Source organism: Centruroides vittatus, unplaced genomic scaffold, assembly GCF_030686945.1.
Source record: "Centruroides vittatus isolate TY-2023 unplaced genomic scaffold, ASM3068694v2 scaffold_1015, whole genome shotgun sequence".
NCBI lineage: Eukaryota > Metazoa > Arthropoda > Arachnida > Scorpiones > Buthidae > Centruroides > Centruroides vittatus.
The window spans coordinates 31,842-54,951 of NW_027122666.1; the positions used below are offsets into that span (position 1 = coordinate 31,842).

Below are 23,110 nucleotides of genomic sequence, written 5' to 3' on the forward strand. Positions count from 1 at the left end.
GATAGCTGGCCATGGCTTCAAAAAAGAATTACCATCCATCTTTGAAAGTCTTGTATATGTCAATTTTCGATAATCGTCTTCCGGTAGGTCAACTAGTTTCCTCCAAAATCTAAACAATTTTATCACCAATCCAATTGCGAGGGGAGGTCTTCCCAATTCCATTCTCAATGCAGACCCCGAGACAGATCTGTTAATATGAAACACCCGCTTAAAGTAGAATAATTGTATCGGTTCAAACTTGTCCACTAAAACACCGCCCCAAACCGGGAAAGCATAAAACATACTTGGTCCAATCAAAGAATCAAATAGTTTAAAGTAGTTATTTAATGAAGACGCTTTGATTTTAATAAGTAACGAGACGAGATTGGAGATCCTAGATCTTGCAGCAGGTAACACCTTGTTTAAATGATAGGAGAATGTACCATGTGAAGAGAAATAAATACCCAGATATTTAAAGTTAGACGCAATTTCAAATCTATGGTTTTCTAAACTAAAACTATCTGTTTTTTTAAGTTTTCCACCTCTACGAAAGATCATAAGCTTTGTCTTTTCCAAATTAATTGTCAATCGATTATCTTCACAGTATTTCCAAGTAAGATTAAGTCTTTCTCTAAGCGAAGAAGCCGAATTAGCCAAGAGAAGGATATCATCAGCATAAAGAAGACAGTTAATTTCAACATGAGAAGATAAAGGTATCATAGAACTTTTACCTCTCAGAAGCCCCGGGAGATCATTCAAAAACAAAACAAAAAGGATAGGACTCAGTGGTTCTCCTTGAGGTAGCCCTCTATTGGACTCAACATAATCAGTGCTTAATGAAAAAGTTTCTATAAAATATCTAGTATTGGAGAAGAGACTCTTAAGTAAGTTGACAAAAAACGAAGAAAGACCAATGCTTCTAAGCTTATACCATAACAAATCATGATCAACTGTGTCGAAAGCTTTCTTGAGGTCAATAAATGCGGTATATAATTTCCCTCGTTTCCTCGATAGTGATATTTGAATAAGACCGGTCAAAATAAACAAATTATATTCAACACCTCTATTTTTAACAAATGCTCCTTGAACAGGTGTAACAATATTAAATTCGTTCATCCAAATCCGGAGTCGATTTGCAACAATAGTTGAAAAGACCTTTCTAAATACATTAATTAAAGCGATTGGTCTATAATTAGTTGGCGTCTGCCTACATCCCTTCTTATATATCATTCTCAAAGCAATTTGTTTCCAAGATAGTGGAAAGGAGCGCCTAGACCAAAAGGAATTAAACATATCTAATATATCCATTAGTATTTCTGTAGAAAGGCATTTTATCATTTCATTCCTTATATTGTCAGGACCTGGGGCCTTAGATGATCTTAATTTTCTGATTACAACTTCTAATTCGCTCAGGGTAATAAAGTCATCCAAAAGAGGCACAGTATTATTAAGACTTACATCGATATAAATTACTGTATCTGGTCCAGCGAAATACTCTTGCAAATATTTTAACCAATCCGAGGGAGATATAGCATTTTCACACGGTTTCTTAATTCGAAACTTATTGACTAGTGACCAAAAATCTCTAGTATTTTTTGTCTTCAATAATAGTGAATTTATTTTAGCCAAAAAGATCTTTTTCTTCGCCTTACATAGCGACTTGTAGCTTTTATTTAATTTACAATATTCGTCCAAGAGGTTTCTACTTTTGTTTCTTCGAAACATTCGTAGTATTCGGTTCTTAGATTTCTTTAGACGTAGACACTGTAAATCAAACCATTGCTTCTCAAATGATAACAAGGAAATGTTCTTCTTGACCATCCCACATCGTAAAGCCGAAGTCAACAAAATGTTTAATAATTCATCATAGTAACTCTGCGCATCCAGCGAAAAAGTGGTCTTAATCGAGGTATACAGCGAGCTAACCAAAGATAAATAGTCATCCGATCTATCTTGTTTCCATACGTAGCGAATTTTTGGGAGTTTCAGAGTCCGTACGCTATCCGTCGTAAATTCAAATGAAATTGAGATTGGAAAGTGATCAGAATTAAAAATATCAAGAACTCTAAAATCCAATAATCTATCTAGTAAATAAACATTTACTGTTATTAGATCTATAACAGATAGACCAACTGTTGAAAGAAAAGTGAATTTAGCCGGATTGTCTGAGGCACATCGACCATTTAAAATATATAATCCGTGCGACTTAATCAGTTGTAAAAAACTTTTTCCTCTTTGGTTCAATGTTAAGTCATTAGATCTTCGGGAATTTAGAACATTAATATTACTCCCAGCATAAAAATTATCTAGTTCCTCACCTATTCTGGCATTCATGTCACCTAAAATAACTATATCGTCGTCAGGGAAATTCATCAACAAGTCTTCCATTTTTTTTAACAGAAAATCATAAAGATCTATTCTCATATAAACAAGAACAATAATCAAGCTTTGACTAAGTGAACAAGAAAATCTTCCATAGTTTAATTTAATCACCATAAGATTATCGGAGTTAAACAACATTTCCGAGGAACCCAATTTCTGGGAAACTGCAAGAATAAGACCGCCATAAGGACGACCGGGACCAATTGGCTTTTTAGCAAGTTGTTCGTATAGAAACAAATCTGAGTTCAACATAGAGAGAACCGGTTTGAAATGCTTAGTTAACCATGTCTCAGTTAAAGCAACTAAATCATAATTTTGCAATATATAAATGAACTCTTGGTCATTCACTGATAAGTCCAGCGTTCCTTGGCAATTCCAAGACAGTATCCTCATTTCTAAAGTTTTATTTGTCTCGTTAGCAGTTGTTCCACTTAACCTTTTTGGCTGGGTTTGTCTAAAAAAGTATCGATCTTCTGTAGTTCATTCGTATCCAAATTAAAAGTAAATCTGTCACCATCGACAGTCAGGCAATCGGCTTTCAAAAATACTTTTTTTTTCAAAGATTTTGCTTCCGCAAAAAAGGCAACAGTTTTTTACGCCTTAATCTCGATCTGTATGACAAATCGTCAAAGACTCTAATGCGCGAGAATGACGGCGACGCTTGAATTTTCTTTAAGTTTTTAAAGATAGCTCTTTTGTCATCTTGACTACAGAGTTTAAACAAAAAAAGTCGAGTACCCGATATTCGATAACTATTAACTACAGGAATAGACTCCCCGCTCTGTCTTTTAAATAATTCAATAAAGCGATTAGCATTGTTAACTATTTCCTCGTCATCGCCACTCAAACCAGAAACAATGATATTATCCTTCTTCGAATCGTTATGAACCGAGTCTATATAATAATTTTGAAGAGAAAGTTTATCCATACATACAGTTTTAAAGGACGAAAGTTCAGCAATTTCTCCTTCCAGGCGAGACAGACGTTCGTCGTATTCCTTATGTAAATTAGACAGCCAGTCAAATTTCGACGACAATTCCTCCAGTTTCGATAGAATAGTATCAAAACGTTCCTCGAGGAGACATAGAATCTTCTGAGGTAGTTGAGAAGAAATATCCTGCGATGCAAAATAGTCCTCCAATCGAGATGATTTCAGCGTTGGTTCGCTTGGAGATCGGCGGCGTTGCCGGCGGACGTCGAAGCTTTATTGCGAGGTGAAGAAGGTGGTGTACGAGACATTGGGCCTGGGTTAAGTTCGACTCCTCCAATAACAAGCAAAAAGAACAAAATTAAAATAGAAAGTATCACAGTAGAAAAAGACATCTTCTATAAAGTCAATTAATAGAAGACAATAAATTGTAGTTCGAAACAGTAACTCGAAGAAAAAACACGCCAGCAGCCAGCACTGTCCAATGTTGCTAATTAAAGAATAGCATACAACAAAAAAAAATATTAACTTTAAAATGTTCTTTGCCACTGAATCTTATTTCATGTTCTGGAATTTCATCATGAAATAGTTTTCGTATTTTCTGCCGTTTGTTATCATTAGTATATGCAATATCTTTAACTTTTTCTGCTTCTTTTTCTAAATTGTCAAAATCATCTCTAACAGTTTGTATGAAATCTATCAATGAATCATATATTAAAACTGCTGTATTTAGGTATTCGTCTTTTTGTTGAAGAGTCTTGTTTGAAGCATCTATTCTCTCTAAAATCTTTTCCCATATAGTAAGTAACAGTACATACTCAAATGTATCAAGTTTTTTTATGTAAATCGGCAGCTTCGGATCTTGTTAATGGTTTTTCATCTTTGTTTGAGGAAAAATGACGTAAATAATGTTTAATTTCTTCATAATTTTCCTTTAAGGATTTCACAGCATCGGAACGAGCAGACCACCTGGTGTTACAAATAGGTTTAATACTCAAGTGTTTGCTCTTACAAAATTTTTGTAATGCATTCCACCTATGTGTAGAACTTGAAAAAAAAAAAAAAATACGTACAATTCCTGAACGATATTGAAAAAAGTGGTCATTTCCATGTAACTTTCGGCAGCAGCGTTTCCAATTAAATTTAATGAATGATTTGCGCATGGTATAAAATGGGCAGAGAAAATATGTTGTTTTATTCTGGATTGGAGTCCCTTATATTTACTTGACATATTAAACGCATTATCATAACTCTGTCCCCGACAGTTAGTGATGTCCAAATCTATATTATTTAAAAATTCTAAAATAACTTTCTTCAACTTTTCACCCGTATGAGAAAATATAGGTAGAAATCCCAAAAATCTTTCTTTTATACCACTTGGAAGAACATAGCAAATAATGACGGTCAGCTGATCTACGTGAGATATATCAGGTGTTGAATGAATAATTAGAGAGTAAAATTTGGCTTCTTTTATTTCGTTCACTATTGTGAGTTGTAAATCTTTCGATATAATAGAAATAAATTCATCACATATTGTAGACGACAAATAGTTTATAGTACCGGTGCCGCAGTTTGCATATTTTTTCATGTGTTCCCGCAAAAATGGATCGAACTCGGATAAATATTCCAAAGCACCTATATAATTACCATTATTTTCACTAAAAAACACTTCATTTTTACCACGAAACGCTGAAGAGTATGAAGAAATAAATTTGATTGTCGCTACCACACGTTTAAGTACTTCCCTCCAATATTTTTTTTTTCATTTATAATTTGTTTTTCCAGTTCAGTGTCAATGCGTCCGGTAATTTTAGATCTTGTTATAAAAATTAAAATGGAGTTAATGTGGTCACTGGAGTTTTCGTGCTCTGACAATTTTTTATGTACATTTTTCCAATCATTCCTCCCTTTTGTCATTAGCGTTGTTTGCTTGGAAAATAATTTACAGACGTAACAGTACAATAAGTTGTTTGTTTCAGTAAAAGCCAACCAATCTCTTTTAACTTTTTCCCCGCTATTAATAGTTCTGAAGAAGGAGACAATACTTAATTTTCTTGTGATTTGTTTTGACCCTTTGTTGCATCGAATAGAAGATGATTCGAAAGATCCATTGATTATTCATTTTGATGGATTTTTTATATAATACTCTTGCATGGCGTCTGTTAAGTATTCTGGCCATAATGCAATATCGTTTACAAAACTCTTAGTTTCATCATTACTTTGAGATGATTTTAAATTTATATTTTCTCCTTTTGTTTCATCTTCACAAACGGAATTGCTTGGTTTCTCCTGCTGGTCTTTTTGCAGAATAGTTTCGGACACAAATGATGTTTCTGGAGTTTGAGCAGGTGAAATTTGTGAAAATGATGACGATTGTTGTAATTGTTCTCCATCTACAGTTAAAAATTTGTCCAACGATCTTTTCATTTGTTTTGCCACTTTATCTCGATCTGCTTTTCGTTTTCTTTCTTCACTTCCACTTAAATGTTTATAGGAACTCATTTTAAAGACCACGTACTAAAAAGAAAGAAGAAAATGATCTTCAATTAAATTTATTTTTACTCAATATCACAATCACAAACAAAATCACAATTTGTGGTATTTTATATTATATATTATTTTAATTAAATAATGTAATACTTTTATAAAAACTTACATTTTTATTTTAGGAATTCCAGAAAGTATTAACTATAAATCTAAAACAATCTATTTGCAATCAAGTCTAGGTACTTAAGTCTTAATTGCACAATTTTCAATCACAACTCACATAAGATGCACTGAACGTATGTTCTCCTGAACGTGTCTCCTGAACGTATGTTCAGGAGACACGTTTAGGAGAACATCAGTGAGTTCAGGAGACAAGTTCAGGAGACAAGTAACATCAGGAGACAAGTTCAGGAGAACATCAAAATCAGTGTCTCCTGAACATTCCTTCAGGAGACACTGATTTTAAATAGCTACGTTTGACTTTTTAAACACGTGCATAGTAAAGGCTCGATAGGCGCGAGGCTCGATCGTATTTACACACATCGACACTCGCGGGCGTGGATGCATAAGCACGGGAACGCTCGTCCACACTTGTCGACTTTATCAATCAACGATTCGGCATAATTTGGATACGTTTCAGCAATAATTATGAATATCACGTTTTTCTGTTAAATAAAAATAAAAATTAATTATAAAAATTAAAAAATTAAAAACCTAATTTTCGGGCTCCAAAAATTACGGGCCCTAGGCACTGCCTAGGTTGCCTAGGCCTTAGTCCGCCCCTGATTATAATAGTAATATTTACTACATTAATAAATTTTTGTCATTTAATTTAACTTAAGGATATTTAAACACGGATACTTAAAAGCCCTTTATATTACGTCAATGTCAATTAACGCGGTTTTTATTAATTAATTTGACTTAAATTCAACTTCGGCGCGTACCGAAAAACGGAAATAGTACCTTTCCCGCATGCGCATTAAAATGTAATTTAAATAGCAACGTCATCGATGATTCATATCGTGACGCAATGCAATCTCGGTGCCACTAACTTCTGAATAAGTAATCCTGTCGTTGATTGGTCGAGAAGTGGTCTTTCTTTATCACAGGAAGTATTGGAAGTATTAATTAATTATTTTAAGTTTGGCAATGGTTTCACATGTGTAGATTGTTTTAGTTATTTAAATTGTTAATATAAGTATGTTGTAATTTTATCTTTTAATTTTATTGAAAGATTTAAACGATCCTTCTAGATAAAACCTTTTCACTCTTATTTTATAATTTTACTTTAATACTCTGCATACGACCCTTCACATTACACTTTCATTAATTAGTATTAAAAAAGAAAAATGTTCCGGAAATGAGTCATTCAGATATTTTATCGAAGTTTATCAAACTGTGTGATTTAAGAAATAAAACAAAATATTATCGTGTTTGGAGGTAATAAATTTTAACATACCTGAAAGTTTTAAATATAATAAAACCAGTTGACAATGAAACCTGAGTGAAACGGAAACCTGCCAAAACGGAAAAACTAATTTTCACAAGTTTTATTGTGTTAAAAATGTGCAAAAAAATATATAAGTTTAAAATAAACAACTTTTACAAGGTATTTGTAAAATATATAGATAAGGCAGACAGACGTATTCTAAGCGTTGAAACAAAGAGCGAATCTATATTGAAAGTGGGTCTGAATATCTTTATTTGCGAATAAATTCATTATAATTGTATCAAACCAATGCGTTCTTATGTCATGAAAATTACAATTATATCGTTTGCGTATATCATATAGTTCCTTCCACTCTACCTTTTATATTTTGATATAGGCCTATAGCATCAATCTTCGTAATTTATCTATTAATTTCGAATCAAAAGCTTACCCAATAGATAAGCTTTTGATTCTAAATCAAAGATAATACTGTTCATAAATCACTTCAACACTTGAAAAAACTGATCACGTGATGATTTACACCAATGAAATGTTAACAAGCAAAAAATGATTACTTCTAAGACGATTACTTCGCATCAGTAACTAACCGACTGGATCATCCAGTAAGAAAATTAGAAATGACATGTTCTACTTTAAATAGAATTTGATGTCTATTGAAGTTCGTCAATATAGTCGTAAGTACTATTTAAAATTTCGTCATTAACTCGCATATTATTTAAAGAACTTAGAACTACTTACATTACTCCTAGAAGGATTCGCATAGTTTAAATCACGTACCACGGGCAAACTAGCTGTTCAGATTATGTGTTCGATGTGATTGCAGTCGTGATTTACATAGAAATCCAGACGGATGATCGAATCATTTACATACCTTTCAAGGTGTCAAGGATCACAAATCAGTTTTAATGTATCAATTTCCTTAAAGTTTGCAATCAGTTGTCCCATAGTGGTATGCGAAATTGGTGCAAAATCGCCGTTATGTAGTTTATGGACGACTCCAAAAACGGCTAGCTGCAAGCTGCCAGTGTAAAAGGAAACACAAATGATAAAAGAATTTACACGTTAGAATAAATTATTATTGGCATACTTGTTCTCATATAAAAGTATACTGACAGTTAAACTTTCTCTTAAGCATGAGGCGCATGCTAAGCAAGCCCAGAGAATTCGCCCCTGGTGGTTGAACCCTTCTCCTCCTACCTCACTGTTATATTGCTAGACCTGTCATTGCCCACTAGAATGATTCCAATGTAATAATCTTGCACCAATATTGTCTTGAAACGGAAAAACACATTACATTATAGTTTGCCTATGGTGCGTGTTCATGAGGAACCCTGTATAATTTTTTTATTCATTTTTTTCGAAATTCCATTTTAATTATTATTTGCTTTTTCTCAATCTTTGTTTCTCTGAATCGCTTGTTTTATCTTTAATTTTGACTAAAAATAATAAGTTTAATAAGTTAAATTTACAGGATATGATGAAAACAATTATATGGACTAAACAATTAAATTTAATCAATAAATATAGAATTTGTACTGATTGAACTGATTGTAGATAATGTAAAGAATTTATCAAATTTATATAATAGAGATAAACTTCGTGTTGCAATCATATTTTTAATATACTGTGAGAGTTAAGTAAAACGTTGTAGAATACATAGGAATAAAAATTTATTCATGATTATGTATAAAAACTTATTCTTAATACACAAGCATGAATTTTTTAGAATATAAGTTTTTAAAATAATAAATATAAAAATAAATCTTCTGCTCAGACTCAGCTTCTTAATGAATACAGTAGAAACATACAATACACCTTATCGCTGAGAACAAACAATTTATTACATAAAACTAACGTTTTCGGCCCAATTTATGGGCCATCTTCAGGTAACAGCTGTTCGATTCCGATACAAAATCGAACACATTCAAAATAAAACCAAAATAGAACATACGTTTAAATTAAACCAATAGAACAAGCATAGTACAAAATAATAAATAACAAAAATTAAAATAACACGAAAAATGTAAATGAAATTAAATAATAAATAACAAAAATTAAAATAACACGAAAAATGTAAATGAAATTAAAATACATATAAAATACTGTGACTGGACCATTCGTTTTGCATTAACCCAGAAGCCTATTGAGTGACGGCAGACTCATAAAAATAAAATATAAAAATAAAAATAAAATCGAATAAAATTAAAATATTTTACTTATTCATTCTTTTAAAATAAGTAACCAAGTTTTGTCTATTATAGTATTAAATTTTCATAAATTAAATATCAGCGCATGGGCAGTGCATGGAGATGCTAAACGATTCCTATAAAATAGCAAGTACCGTTTACATAGGTATACATAAATTGTTATGCTTCAATTCGAACACAAACCCATAATAAAATACATTAACGATATAAACATATTGGGCTATACATATTGCTGTCATGAATTACTAGAAGTATCAAATTAACATCTTAATAGGAGCCTGTAACACAGAAAGTTCTCCGGAAAGACACACTTTCTATAACTTCCAAGTGTTCAATTGCTTAATCCCGTTAACCAATCATCAAATGTTTTCACTATTGTATAGATGCCAATGATCTACGATTAAGAGTTGATAAAAATAATTTTAAATATGAATAGATGAAGTATTATTAAATTGTTCTTTTTTTCGATTTTAACTTAATATTTATTAATTTTCCGACTATCATAGCTACATGTTTTCTGCAATAAATGCTTAATCAGAGTAGTGGTTTTCAACAGTACCAGCCTTACACACTAGATTTCACAAGATTACTTCGTGATTCCGAAAAATCGATTTCTGGAAGAACATAACACAACACTTCGGCCTTCTGTCAGAGGGGGAGTGACGGGGGAATCAATGAGGAGCTGTCCCCTACTTAGCTGTTACACAAGAGAAGAAAATCCGTTAAACTCCATGTGGCCATTTCTAAGACGCCAACCCGCGACCAAGTACAAGTTTAAGCACTAGGCACCTCGCGCGTTCAGATTTCGCGAAATATAGTGCAGAGTAGTTCCATAACTTATTTTACTTGTAATACTAAAAGTAATGAAAGGAGCGTCAGACCTGCTATGAAACTAATGAACTTCAGGATCACAATACTAATCGTAGAATATGATCTAACACTCGTTACATATATCTGAAAATGCTCCTGAAATTAGTAAAATTTCAAAATTTATCAGGGTTTACAATGCCGAAACTCAGCAGAGGACTCTCTGAGGTTTGATAAAATTTATTTATAGCGACATATTGAAAGCTAGTTCCTCGAATCCTTTGTTGGTTTATGTCTTAATAGTTCTTTAGGTCAGCCTTTAGGATAGAGACCCCAAAACAGGAACAAAGATGTCCTTAAAGTTTTACATTTCGGGAAATATAGATCAGGAGATAGAAATGCCACAAGGAAACATTACCGATCTGGTGCCACTGTTAGAGAAAGGTTGGAAACACAGATCCAGAATAAAAACTTCTGTTTTAAGCAAAAATCAATTTCAGATCATCCAGCTCGCTTATTCTGAAATTTTTATTCGAATCATATATGACGTTATCTTATCATGCTCTCACTCTTTCCTTGTCCTTACATTCCATGTTATAATTATGTGTATTTTTTACACTTCAGACTCGAATTATTAAGATGTAAAGATATGTAAATTACACTTCTTTACTGATAAATCTAATTCCTTCAGCACCTGAACGATCTTTCGAATTATGTCATGAAGTGTCATCAGTTAGTATTAATTAAAACATTTTTGATATTTGCAAGTTTGGTAGATAAATATATATTTAAAGCTGAATTTGAATTGTTATCTGTTTAAAATATCACATCTTAGATATTTAAAAATGTAATTTCTTTGAAATTGTTATTGACCGGAACTCTCATAAATTTTTCTTTAATTTTATATCAGAACTGAACAAAATACAGGCTAAAGGTCATTTAATGTCCTCAAGTTGCTCATGTAAAGTAAGTTTAATTTTCAAATTCCATAACGCATATTTTGATAAGTATATTTATAATGGTTTAATAGGAACTGTTGAAATTAGTGGATTATATATTTTAAATTACACATTAGTGGATATTATTAATAATTAATATAAAATAATTTGCTATTAGACTAGAGATAATAATTATTTTACTGGATAAATTATGTATAATGCAACAGAATTCGCTTATTGTAATCAGTATAAGAAGATACTTCTTATACTGATAAAAACCGACTATTAACATTGTGTACAGTAAATAAGACTACAGTTAGTAGAAATTCTGGTCTTATTCTGGTTAAAATTCCAATTCTAGCACAGGATGTTCTCTCAAACCTCTGTAGTTTTAACTTTTTCTGTAAAATCCATGTGTGGAGATAATTGATATATGCCAAAAAATGGCGGCAAGTTTCATATATCAGTACTGTACATACATTTGAAATGGCAGATGTAAATATCCGTATAGGTCGAGGTGACTTCCATTCTTTGGCTCCTCCGATAACCGACATTACCCTCTTTGTACGTTTTGGGATATGTGAAGAATCGCGTGTATACTACGAAAGTATCAGCCAACAAGAATCGAGGATGCCACTAACAAGTTTGAATATTAATTTTTTGACTCGGATATGGACCTAAATCATGTATAGAGTACGTGCCACGTCATGAGCACGTGTGGAAATGTGCTAATTTAATGGAAGTTACCATTTTCTGCAGTATTGTAATCATGTATTTTTTTTTCAAAATTAAAATTAATCTACAAAACTAGGAAGTTTCGAGGAAAATAGCCTGTACCGGTACATTAATAATAATTTTTTTTAAATTTTTTCTATATTTTAATGTTTTTTGAGGAATAAGTTAGCATGATTACATTAAATAATGTATAATATATTTTAATTAAAAATAAATAAACATTGCTGTTTTATGTTTTCGATTTTTTTATTTTATTGGGTAGATATTTTTAAGAATAAACTTCTTATATTTGACGTTGTTATTTTATTCCATTACTGTTATTAAAAATAATAATAAATGATTTATTTTAACAGCTACTGTTGGAAACCATATTTGTGAGAATTACTGGCGTCTTGGTATTAAAATTTTGTATTATTACGTAATTGTATATATTTTATTTGTAAAATTCAAGAAATTATAAGTGAGAAAATCTTGGAGGAATTGTAAATTGTAAGAGAAATACGTCGAGTATTTACACAATTAAATGAGAATGTAAATTTTTCATGGAAAAGAAAGTTCTATAGTCTGTCTATGGAAAGAATCAACTTGAATATTAACCAATGAGCATCAGCCATTGATCGATAAGTTATAGTACGTTACTTCCGATTTCTTCCTCATTTGTTAACACTTAAATCGGGACCAGTTTTTCCCATAGAAATTGCTCTCGGGAGTCATCTCTCCGCGGCAGATTATCCATATGTTGCATTGTCGTATCCTATCAAATTAAACCAAACCTATATATTGATTGCAAATTTTTGTTTCGTTATAGCGTTGGTTGTTAAAAAATCCTTTAAATTGTGTAATATGTATAATGATATTTTTATTTTTTCTTTCAGAATAAAAGGAAGTTAACACTTACAATCATCTGCCTGATAGTCGTTTCATTAATAATATTGTCGTTTAACGATTTGAAATCATTCAAATTGCATCGTTATTTTTCAGGTAATAAATAATTTTATATTATGTTATAATAATTGTTATCATGGTCTTATTGTAACCAATAAAATTCTGAATAATTAAAAGTGTGTATTACCAGTCTATCACTCGTAGAATTGCAAAAATGTGATGATTGGATGAAATTTGGTCGTGGTTTAATCAAATAATGTTACTCTACAAACCGATACACGAAACTCTTCCGTTGGGCGCTTAAAAGCGACATCATTGCCCAGTCTGGTTTAGTGCAATCTCTGAGACGTGCTTTTCTTTTGTGGCTTACGAGGAATATGATGTCTTGTGAGCTTTTTTTCTATTTGGAATTCAGAGAGGATTTACCACTCTGGAAACTGTGAATAAAATGACATCATTTTTCTAGATACGTGAGGTTTTGAACAAGTAGCAGAGAACACTAAGCATACCTGTATTTGATGGCTGGAAAACATAAGTGCCATGCATTTATTGTGGCGAGAATTAAGGAAAAATATTATTTTAAATTTCTCCTCAAGAGACAGCTTACTCAGAACTGCATAAATAACTTGTTCTCTATTGTTCGCCTTAGAACTGGTAACAATTACAACCGTGATGCAAGTGAATTTCGGACGGTCATGAAAACCGTTATGATGAACTACAGCCATCGCATGCAGGCAGCTGTGAGATAGATCTCGATAACTTCATGGAATGCAAACATTAGGTGGAACTATTCGTTCCACCTGATGTTTGCATTCCAAAGTCGTGTTTGATAGTGAACTCATCACCAGCAACAGGAAAAGGAGAATCCATGGTAATTTTTGAGAATGTATCCTTGAATGATCAAAATACAAGGTGCTATGTTGCTTTGGGCTGTTAGCAGAGTACCTCATGCACGATCAAAGAGCATTGGCACCCAAGAACCTTTGAGTGATCCTGGAGATATTCTCTTGAAAATGAAGCACTATGAAAATGCTACAATCCTAGGCCCTTCTGGATTAGCAAAAAATTTTAGGTATCACCTGTGTGATGTTTACGCATCAAAATTTATTAATATCATTATACATGGTAAACAAAATGTCAAGGTACAGCTACTAGATTACAATATTTGTCTTCAGAAGCATGTAGCAGTTTGCGACTAATGTCTAATAGCGTTCACTTATTAATGACAAGATAAAACTACAAATGAACTGTTACGAAACATAGTTCCAGGGAAACAAAACAAAAAGGCCAAAAAAGATTTACATACCTGAACGAACGAGAATCATGTATCATGTTTATTTCGTTGTATTACTGTATTAAATAAAGATGTAATGTTTACAGTTTATTAATATTACATAAAAATATTGTTGTACAGCAGTGATTTGTCACACAAAACTTTCTACAAACTGTACTGTAGAGTCAAAACGATCAAACTATACAAACCATAACAATGGAAAGTGCCAAAAGTCTTGGGATGTAAAAAATAGCATTAATTTGGCACCTTTTTAAGCATATTTAGCAATTAATTACTGGATAAAAAGTTCCTGTGTTTGACATTAGGTTACATCAATTAACTGTTACCTATATATGTTTATAGATTAATATATGAAGTATAACATTAATATGTTGAGAAGGAAAAACGCTACGGTAGTCCAAGCCGTTAGGCAACAGCTATTCACCTCTGCTGTCTTTGATGTTGAGTGGAGTTTCGTGTATTGGTATATAGAGTATTTAGTTAAATAATAGAATTGTGGGACCTTGGGAGCCGTCAAAATCGAGATTCGAAGTTTTTGGGCGGAATACTGCTACCAGGTGTGTATTCGGATACAACTCTCATTTAGACTTTAGATAAGATTGAAATACGTAAGGTGCAAGGGAAAGATTCACTCCGAAGTGAACGAATTGGCTTCTCAGATGAATGATGTAAAATCAACTAAACCAACTTAAGAATTAAAAAAAAAGGAAAATTTATTACAAAAACAAAACATAACATTAAAATTAAGTTTAAAATTAATATTAAAAACAAAGTCTGTCGATAACATTATATCTATATTAGGATAAACAAAGTCTATCCTCGGAACTTAGCCTATTTCTTTACTATTAAATCTAGAGATATCTAGAGGGAGGTAATCCAAAATTTGCAACTCACAACTCACTAGGAAAAGAGTTGTCTTCTTTTCACCTTCTGTCTTCTCTTCGGTTCCTTTTTCGTTTTACTTATCTTTTTCTCTTATTCCTTATCTTTTGTACCTTATCCTTTTCTCTCCTTATCTCCCTCTTTGCTGACTCTCTCCCTTCCAAATTTGACGGTCTTCTCTGGTCTGATTCCTTTCTGTATTGTTGACTCTCCTTTCTCTGAATTGACTGTTTTTCTTGATTCTTGTTCATTCTCCTCTCCTCTCCCTTTTTCTCGGTGTTCTCTTTTGTTTTATTTTTTTCTCACCAATTTCGGCGGTAGTTGATATAATGAGAAATAAACTTAATTGGTTATTTTTATTCCTCTTTCTCTCTTTTGTAGTATGAATTAAATGTGTCTACGTTAACAACTGTCACTTAACGCTAGTTGAAAAGGGGAAACGACGATACTTTTCGTCTTTTCCATCAAGTATTGTGAGGTTAATCACAATTAAAATAATTTTCGTTTCATTTGATTATATTTTTATCTGTATTGCTAAAAAATTTTAAGAGAGAGTCCCCTAAAAAATGGGATAATAAGCAAAATTACTACAACACTACTTGACAACGTAAACAACCACGGTGTACATTCACATACGTACGACGTGTCGGTGCAAAGGGGGTCTTGTCCGGTAGATAACAATTGTTTGATATACAGACAGAACAAAAAAAAATGTAGAATACGTATATAAATATATATATATTAGTACAATATATATTAGTACAAAAGACAAGGAGATAAGAGAAAAGGATAAGTAAAACGAAAAAGGAACCGAAGAGAAGACAGAAGGTGAAAAGAAGACAACTCTTTTCCTAGTGAGTTGTGAGTTGCAAATTTTGGATTACCTCCCTCTAGATATCTCTAGATTTAATAGTAAAGAAATAGGCTAAGTTCCGAGGATAGACTTTGTTTATCCTAATATAGATATTATATATATATATATATATATATAGTTTAAAATATCCAAATGAAATTTCCAACTTATCAAGAGATTACATTATTAACTTAAGATAAATTGATTAAAATTAAAGTTATACAAAATAATGCAAATAATAATTAAATAACATATATCAGTTATAATGACATTTAAACTTTTTGAAAATGGTAGGCCTCACAAAATGTATTGTACAATGCATATAGGCATATCTAGTGATAACCATTTGTTCAAATAAAGAGCAAGACAGCAGGAAATCCGAGAACGTTAACTACCCTGGTTTAAGGAATACGAAATTGGATCCGAGCGAGCAATTTCCCAGGAAATTTTCATTGGTGGTCTGTCCTGGATAAGCATCGTCCCTTACCACCCGGACGAATCCACAATGATCAAGAAAAACGACCGAGCTTTAAAACTCACTTCTCGCAGGGCAGAAAGTTAAATTTTTAAAAAATGTAAATGGTATTCAAACATATTTAACTCGCTGTTTAATTAATTTAAACTTAATTGATTTTTAGCCCCCAACTGCGTAAAATAGAACTATAAAAAATAAGCTACATATTTTTTAACTTAATTTCCATACATTTGTTTATAAACCTCACTTTTTACAGACAGAGAAGGAATGATCTGTGGACGAAACCGTAACTCTTCCTCTGTTACGATAGAGAAAATATAGTTTGCATACATATGCTGTAAAATTCTAGCGAAATTGCATTGCGATTAGTTTTGATTGTAAAGAATTTATTTTATTATTACTAAAATAACAAAAGCAAACATGGAAACTACTAAAATAGTTATATAATATTTTTACTACTTCTGTATATAAATATAAATATTTTTACTACTTCTGTCAAGTGAGATACGACATAAGACGAGTCGGAAAACTAACATTCGGGGAAAATAGATCGGGTTATGCACGTGGAGTTTTCGCTCCACGAAAACTCCACGTGCATAACCCGATTTCCTAAATGTGGAGTAATTTTCTGTAAAAGTGCTCAAGATCAGCATTTACTTTGCAGATTGCCCATTTGTTGAGTTGTATTTTTCCAATCCAATCTCGTCTATAATTAATTAGCTGTTTTATAGCTGAATAAAATTAAAAAATGTCACACAATATTATCATTGATAATAAGTTAATTTATGAAAGATTTAAATGATATATATTAACATATTTTTATTTATATTTCAGTTTACAAAACCGAAGATCACAATATTTTTTTCATTGAAACATCACATTCTTCGTCGCTGAACATTCGTCAAGCATGTGCAGTCGAATCGACTGCAAGACATTATCCTTCATCTCTTATTAATGTATTAATGTTCACGTCAAATCCTGACATACATATAAACTTTACGTTATTGCCTAATGTCAGAATACAACGGACAACGTTTGAAAAAGTATTTGAAAATACGCCATTGTTGGAATGGTATATTGAAGGAAAGTGGAATAAAAGTAGCTATGAAATATTTCATCTGAGTGATGCCACTCGATACGCTTTAATTTGGAAATATGGCGGAATATACTTGGACCTAGACATTGTCATGCTGAAAACTTTCCCGTCTTATAAGAATTTCGTGATTAAAGAAAGTAGTAATCAACTGTGTAATGGTATTTTCGGAATGGAGCGTAACCACACCATACTTTACAAGTGTATGGAATACATCAAGCAATCATACGATAGTAATTGTTTTGCCTGCATCGGTCCGTTATTATTTACAAAAGAAATCTCTTCATTCTGCCACCAAGAAATTATAGATGACATGCCAAAACAGCTCGGTTGCAATCTTACAGTTTTCGACCCAATAACAGCTTTCCCTGTATATTACACTAGATGGAGAGATTATTTCTCGCCTTCTTCAGCAGAAAATGTTTTACAGCAAATAAATAATAGTGTATTGATCCACGTGTGGAATAAATTGTCAACAAATGAAAAATTAAAACCAGGTTCGGGTAGTGCGTATGAATTATCAATGGCAACTCATTGTCCTCTTGTTTATGAAAAGGCTGTTCACATGGAAAGTTTATAATTAAACTTACAACTATTAATTTTACGTTTAATATATCGATTCGAATATGGCATCCTGAGTAATTGCTTTGGCTACATACTGATTCGTTTGCAATTTATAAATTGAAAAGTGATTACATTTTTCTTGAGGGGACGACAGATTTATAATGAAAATTTACTTATGGTTGCATCAGATTATTAAAAATATTGTTCAAAATGCTGTTTTATTACATAATACTGTAAAAATATTACTGTGTTAAAATTCGATGGTAAAAAAGAAACATGACCCTCTTTTTGCTTAAAGGACAGAATGACACGTAATTAAAAATAAAATATCTATTCATTATAATGGAAGAAGTAGGCCTTACATTTATTGAATGGCGAGTCAGTACACACATTTTTCCACAATTACTTACAATTTTACAAGACAATAACTTTTTGATTTTTTTAAATTTTTATTTGTTGCATAAAACAAAGGCCGATAAATTTCTGGCAACATTGTTGGCCTTTATTTTTATTATTTTTTAATGAAAAAATTAAACAAACATTAAAATCTAATGCGGAGACAGTCTACCATAGGAATTAGAGATGTAGAGATATAGGCTACTATATCTCTACATCTCTAATTCCTATGGTAGCAAAATACAATTTATCGGTTAGGAAACTGTTTGGTTATCACATATATCGAAGATTTATACTTAATGCAATTAAATATAATTTAAGCAGTGGTATATTAAAAAAAAGGATGTGGCTATTTATACATACAGTATGTATATGCAATTGGCTATTTATACATATATTTCTACTATACATATTCTACTTTATTCTACTATATATTTCTACTATACATTCTATGTCAGACGATTGCAGCAGGCTCCATTTTTGTCAGCTGTTACTAGAAATTTAGTTAAAAAAAACTGTTTTTAATTTTTTCTAGTTTTTAATTTTCGTTAACCACAAATAGCAAACAGTTCATTGCAAACACGAAAGACGATCCAGATTTCAACATACAATTTGCTGGATTAACTGACATTTTCTCGCCAACAAGGATGCATCCAAAAAGACGTTTTTGGGTGCAGCATCACAACTTGTATAATTAATTAATATTCACTAAGTCCAATAAGTCCAAAGCATCATTATCGGATGCAGCCACAGTTAATGAATTGCTACTAGATCATTCTGGTAGAAAACATATTTATATACATACATACACACATACTATACTATACATTCTATTTATACATATATTATTATACATTTCGGTTAATGTTACCTATGGTAGCGAACATGGCGGCTCGTCTCTGAAACAATGGGGACGCACGTTCTAACCTAACCTAACCTATTCTAATAAATTACCATAATTATTGCCAAATTATTAGAATGGTTAAGTTAGGTTAGAACGTGCGTCCCCACTGTTTCAGAGACGAGCCGCCATGTTCGCTACCATAGGTAACATTAACCTATATTTCTTTGTGTCAAAAAAGTGTTTGAGTTTGTTTTGATCAAAATGTACATACAAAATGGCCGTTCGTGCAGAGTTACTCACGGAAATGAATTATATAATCGAATATAATTAGGATATCGATAATCGAAATTTAGGATATCCTAAATTATAAATAACATTAAAACTGTCATTTTTACGTCATGGCTTTAAAAGGGTTAAATAGTCAATCGAGTATACATACTGTATGTATAAATAGCCAATTGAGTATACATACTGTATATATAAATAGCCAATTGAGTATACATACTGTATGTATAAATAGCCAATTGAGTATGCGTACTGTATGTATAAATAGCCACATCCTTAAAAAAATCCAGCAACGAGTTTCTTGACTTTTCCGACAATATTTGAGAGCGCTATCTGTTATACTTTATTTAAAAACTTTTTATATGTTTAACTATTATAAAATGGCAAAACCCTTAATTTTCTGGATAGGGTTGTATTTTATAATAAATTTTAAATGCTAATAACGTCTATAAATCCGACCCCTACTGGAGATACACACGACCCCCTTTTCTCCCCACCCCTCGAACCATCACGAAAATTTAATGCACGAATCCCCTAATACACAAACCTAGATGACCACGTTAGGACATATCTGAGTAAGCTATTATTTCCTTTTCCGTATGCAAATATTTCCTGCTATTGATGATATCTCTTTTTTGTGTCATTACGTGTCTTAAGATTCTTACAAGACCTGCAGCAGAAAGGAGTTTTGTACGATTGCTGCATCTATTTGAAATGACTTTGTACAACAGATGTACTAAAGTTCGACTTCCAATTCGAAATTTTTCGTCTAAATTTAATTCGAACATTCAAGTTGTTTATATGGTCGTATAAACATAATATGGAAAAATATCCTAAACTTTTCAAAGTTGGTTTAAGAGAAAATCGTAAAGAAAGTATCTATACAAATGATACACACCCTGGCTTATTTACAAAATATTAGAAATATTTCCAAACTTTTTGTTTATAGTATTAGGATGGAGGAGTCCATTTATACGTCAATTTACCGAAATGGAAGACCTTGCATCGATTTTGACAAGTCGAAAAACTGGAGGAATTTTTCATGGGCGATCTGTACAGGATATATCAGGTCCCAACAGTCATCAACCGATTGCTCCCGTCCTAGGCAGGTTCGAGCCCATGATGGATGTTAAAACCCTTCATAGTGCCTATATGATGTAAGTGGCAAAAATAAAAACAGAATCAATTGATTATGGATAAAAAGTCCATAATTACGGATATATCCGAATAACCGCATATCCTAGAAAAGTGGCGATTTCTTCGCATTTGATTTTTTATAATTTGAGTTTATTCCACAAAATTGGTTAATAGACATACGAAGAAACATATTTTCTTCACAAATTTTAAATCAAAAACTAAAACTAAATAATGCACATTAAAACTCATAACGAAAATACTCCGTTTTCAGACTGCCAATACAGTATAGCAAACGCGTAATGAAAAATTCAATTTTTTTTTTAAATATAAATTATTAAAATACTAGCAGATGAGCCCGGAGTTGCTCGAGAAAAAAGTAACGATAGCGAAGATTAAGATTATTAGATTATAGCCGATCTTACCCGTTTCGTCGGGTGCAAGAATTAGGTCTCCCTCTTTCGAGAGTAATTAAAGAATTTTTAGATGGTCTTAAAATGTGCTCGATTTTCTGCAAAAACGCGAAAAACCGCATCTAAAATAGTACAGTTCTTCAGAGTAAGCCTTAATTTTTTCCCTCTTTTCCGTGGATGGGGAATTTCGAAAAATCCCTTCTTAGTGTACGTTCTCATGATGTACCCTGTGTACCAAATTTCAACTTTCAACTCCTAACCGTTTGGGCTCTGCGTTTGTTATCATCATCATCATCAACCCATCTCGATTTACAGCATAACGAGGATCTCTACATTTATTAAATGTAAGGGCTCTGAATATAAGTGTGAAAATGGAGCCTTATCCCCCTTTAATTTATTAAAAATTTTAATTAAATTTAAATAATATTTCTAAATATTAAACGCAACTTTACGATGTAACAAGGATGCTTCCGTTTGGAACTTCCTTAACAACGAAAAACAGAACTTACTAATATTCCATTTTCTCATCTCCATCTTTAAAAACAATGTTTATTCTAATATAGTCATTAAAGAAAATGTATTTTGATTAATATCATCATGCGTGAAATTAATTGTATAATCTAGGGATTGTAAGAATTATGTACGAAAAAGGCTAAATTAACTAACTTTTTCTATTGTAAGAAAGGAGGAAATACCCCCCCCTTTCCGTTAAAGATGATGTTTGTCAACTTTTATCACCACTTCCATCATACAAGTTCGACGTCATCCAAGACTGTTCCCCAGATTTTACCCCAAAATTCCCATTTACGTAAAGAAAATCCTTTATTTTGATTAGGTAAAACAGAAGAATATTATCGAAATTCGCGCCTAAATCGGGGAGTTTGCCTAGAAGCTTCATCGTGAGAAGGAGTGAACAAAAGGGACTCCATTGTCTTATATCTTGAAGTAGAAGACTAAAAATTTACATAATTGTGCCAATACAAGAAAGTTATGAACTTTAAATAGAAGACATCTAAAGACATCGAATCTGCTAATTTGATAAGGTATTATGAACTACGGGATAATTATGTAAGTTCTCTCTCTCTCGTGCATTAGGTTTAGAATTAAGATAGTTCAATTCTAATCCATTTATTTTGTATTTTCATTTATTTTATCGATTCAATTAAATTTTAAATTGTTATTGTTAAGATGGAGTATTCCTTGACTCAACCGCCGCTTTCCACCTTTCCGACGTACTCGCGATCCCTCCCACTCGTTATTCCGCGAGACGATTAATAGCGCGTTAACCCGCTAAAAAGGATTGGTTAACTGGTGTCAGGAAAAAGCAACGTACAGGAGATCTTTACAGACTTTTGTATATCTCAAGTTTTACGGAAGCCATTGGGTATGACGAACGAGAACAAATCTTAGGATTTGTATTCGATTAAGTGACAGAAGGTTGTTCTAACCTGTTCTGCCCCCGATTACGATCTCACATAAGTAAAATTAGGAAACAGGACAAAAGAAGATGTTGGGAGTCTCTATATGAATTCGAATGTAATTGCAATAACTCCACAAACTACGTAAAAGAAACAGGAAAATATTTTAAAACGAGAAATTATTTATTGTGACTTCACATATCTTCAAAATGCCGGGCTGCAAGTTTTAACCATATTTTTAGTTTATTTAACTAAAAATATATGCTCTCCACATTAAATTAGTAGTTATTCCGCGAGACGATTAGTAGCGTGAATTGCACCTGTACGTTACACTTCTTCTTTAACAATAGAATCGTGCCGGTCATTTATCTAACACCTTTTAGGGGAAAATTTTTGAATTGAAATAACATTCCGGTTATCATCGGATGTTCGCGTATAGTTATTCGAGACTTGTTTTTAAAATTTCTGCAGCTGGTTTCTACGCTCGTCTATCTAACTTCATTCTCGAAATTAAGGAAGATAGACTGACGGACGACAGTGAAAATGTACAGATCGACAACTTTTCGCAGCCAAACAAAAATATCTGAACATGTCACAATAACTAAATTAAACAATTGAATTTTGAGAAATTACAATGATGTCATACAGTTAGACGATAGAT

The 23,110-nt window shown here is 32.1% G+C and overlaps 2 protein-coding genes across 4 annotated transcripts in view; one reads left to right on the plus strand and one right to left on the minus strand.

The window, feature by feature from the left end:
• Nucleotides 1–4,116: 4,116 nt before the first annotated feature.
• LOC136986256 (zinc finger MYM-type protein 1-like) lies at nt 4,117–5,791 on the minus strand. Its single transcript, XM_067283752.1, has 3 exons — nt 5,509–5,791; nt 4,363–4,978; nt 4,117–4,258 (listed from the first exon to the last, which is right to left on the minus strand). The coding sequence occupies exons 1-3, from the start codon at nt 5,789–5,791 to the stop codon at nt 4,117–4,119; spliced, it is 1,041 nt and encodes a 346-aa protein (XP_067139853.1).
• Nucleotides 5,792–7,817: 2,026 nt separating this feature from the next.
• LOC136986186 (lactosylceramide 4-alpha-galactosyltransferase-like) overlaps nt 7,818–23,110 on the plus strand; it is a 35,414-nt gene continuing 20,121 nt past the window's right edge. The window contains exons 1-4 of one of the 3 annotated variants that reach the window (XM_067283664.1): nt 7,818–7,900; nt 11,151–11,206; nt 12,789–12,894; nt 17,137–18,157. In XM_067283664.1, the coding sequence (XP_067139765.1) occupies nt 7,873–7,900; nt 11,151–11,206; nt 12,789–12,894; nt 17,137–17,975 (1,029 nt within the window). In that variant the 5' untranslated portion in view covers nt 7,818–7,872 and the 3' untranslated portion in view covers nt 17,976–18,157. Of the gene's footprint in view, nt 7,901–11,150; nt 11,207–12,788; nt 12,895–17,136; nt 18,158–23,110 lie in introns of those variants that run through there. The other 2 variants (XM_067283666.1, XM_067283667.1) reach the window with 2 other exon arrangements.

What these genes read in the sequence shown, in the direction of transcription:
- LOC136986256 (XM_067283752.1), bottom strand. Translation starts at nt 5,791, where the DNA reads ATGAGTTCCTATAAACATTTAAGTGGAAGTGAAGAAAGAAAACGAAAA. An exon ending in AAATTTAAAATCATCTCAAA is followed by an intron (nt 4,979 to 5,508) that starts GTAATGATGAAA and finishes CATACTCTTCAG; the next exon opens with CGTTTCGTGGTAAAAATGAA. An exon ending in TTCAATATCGTTCAGGAATT is followed by an intron (nt 4,259 to 4,362) that starts GTACGTATTTTT and finishes TTGTAACACCAG; the next exon opens with GTGGTCTGCTCGTTCCGATG.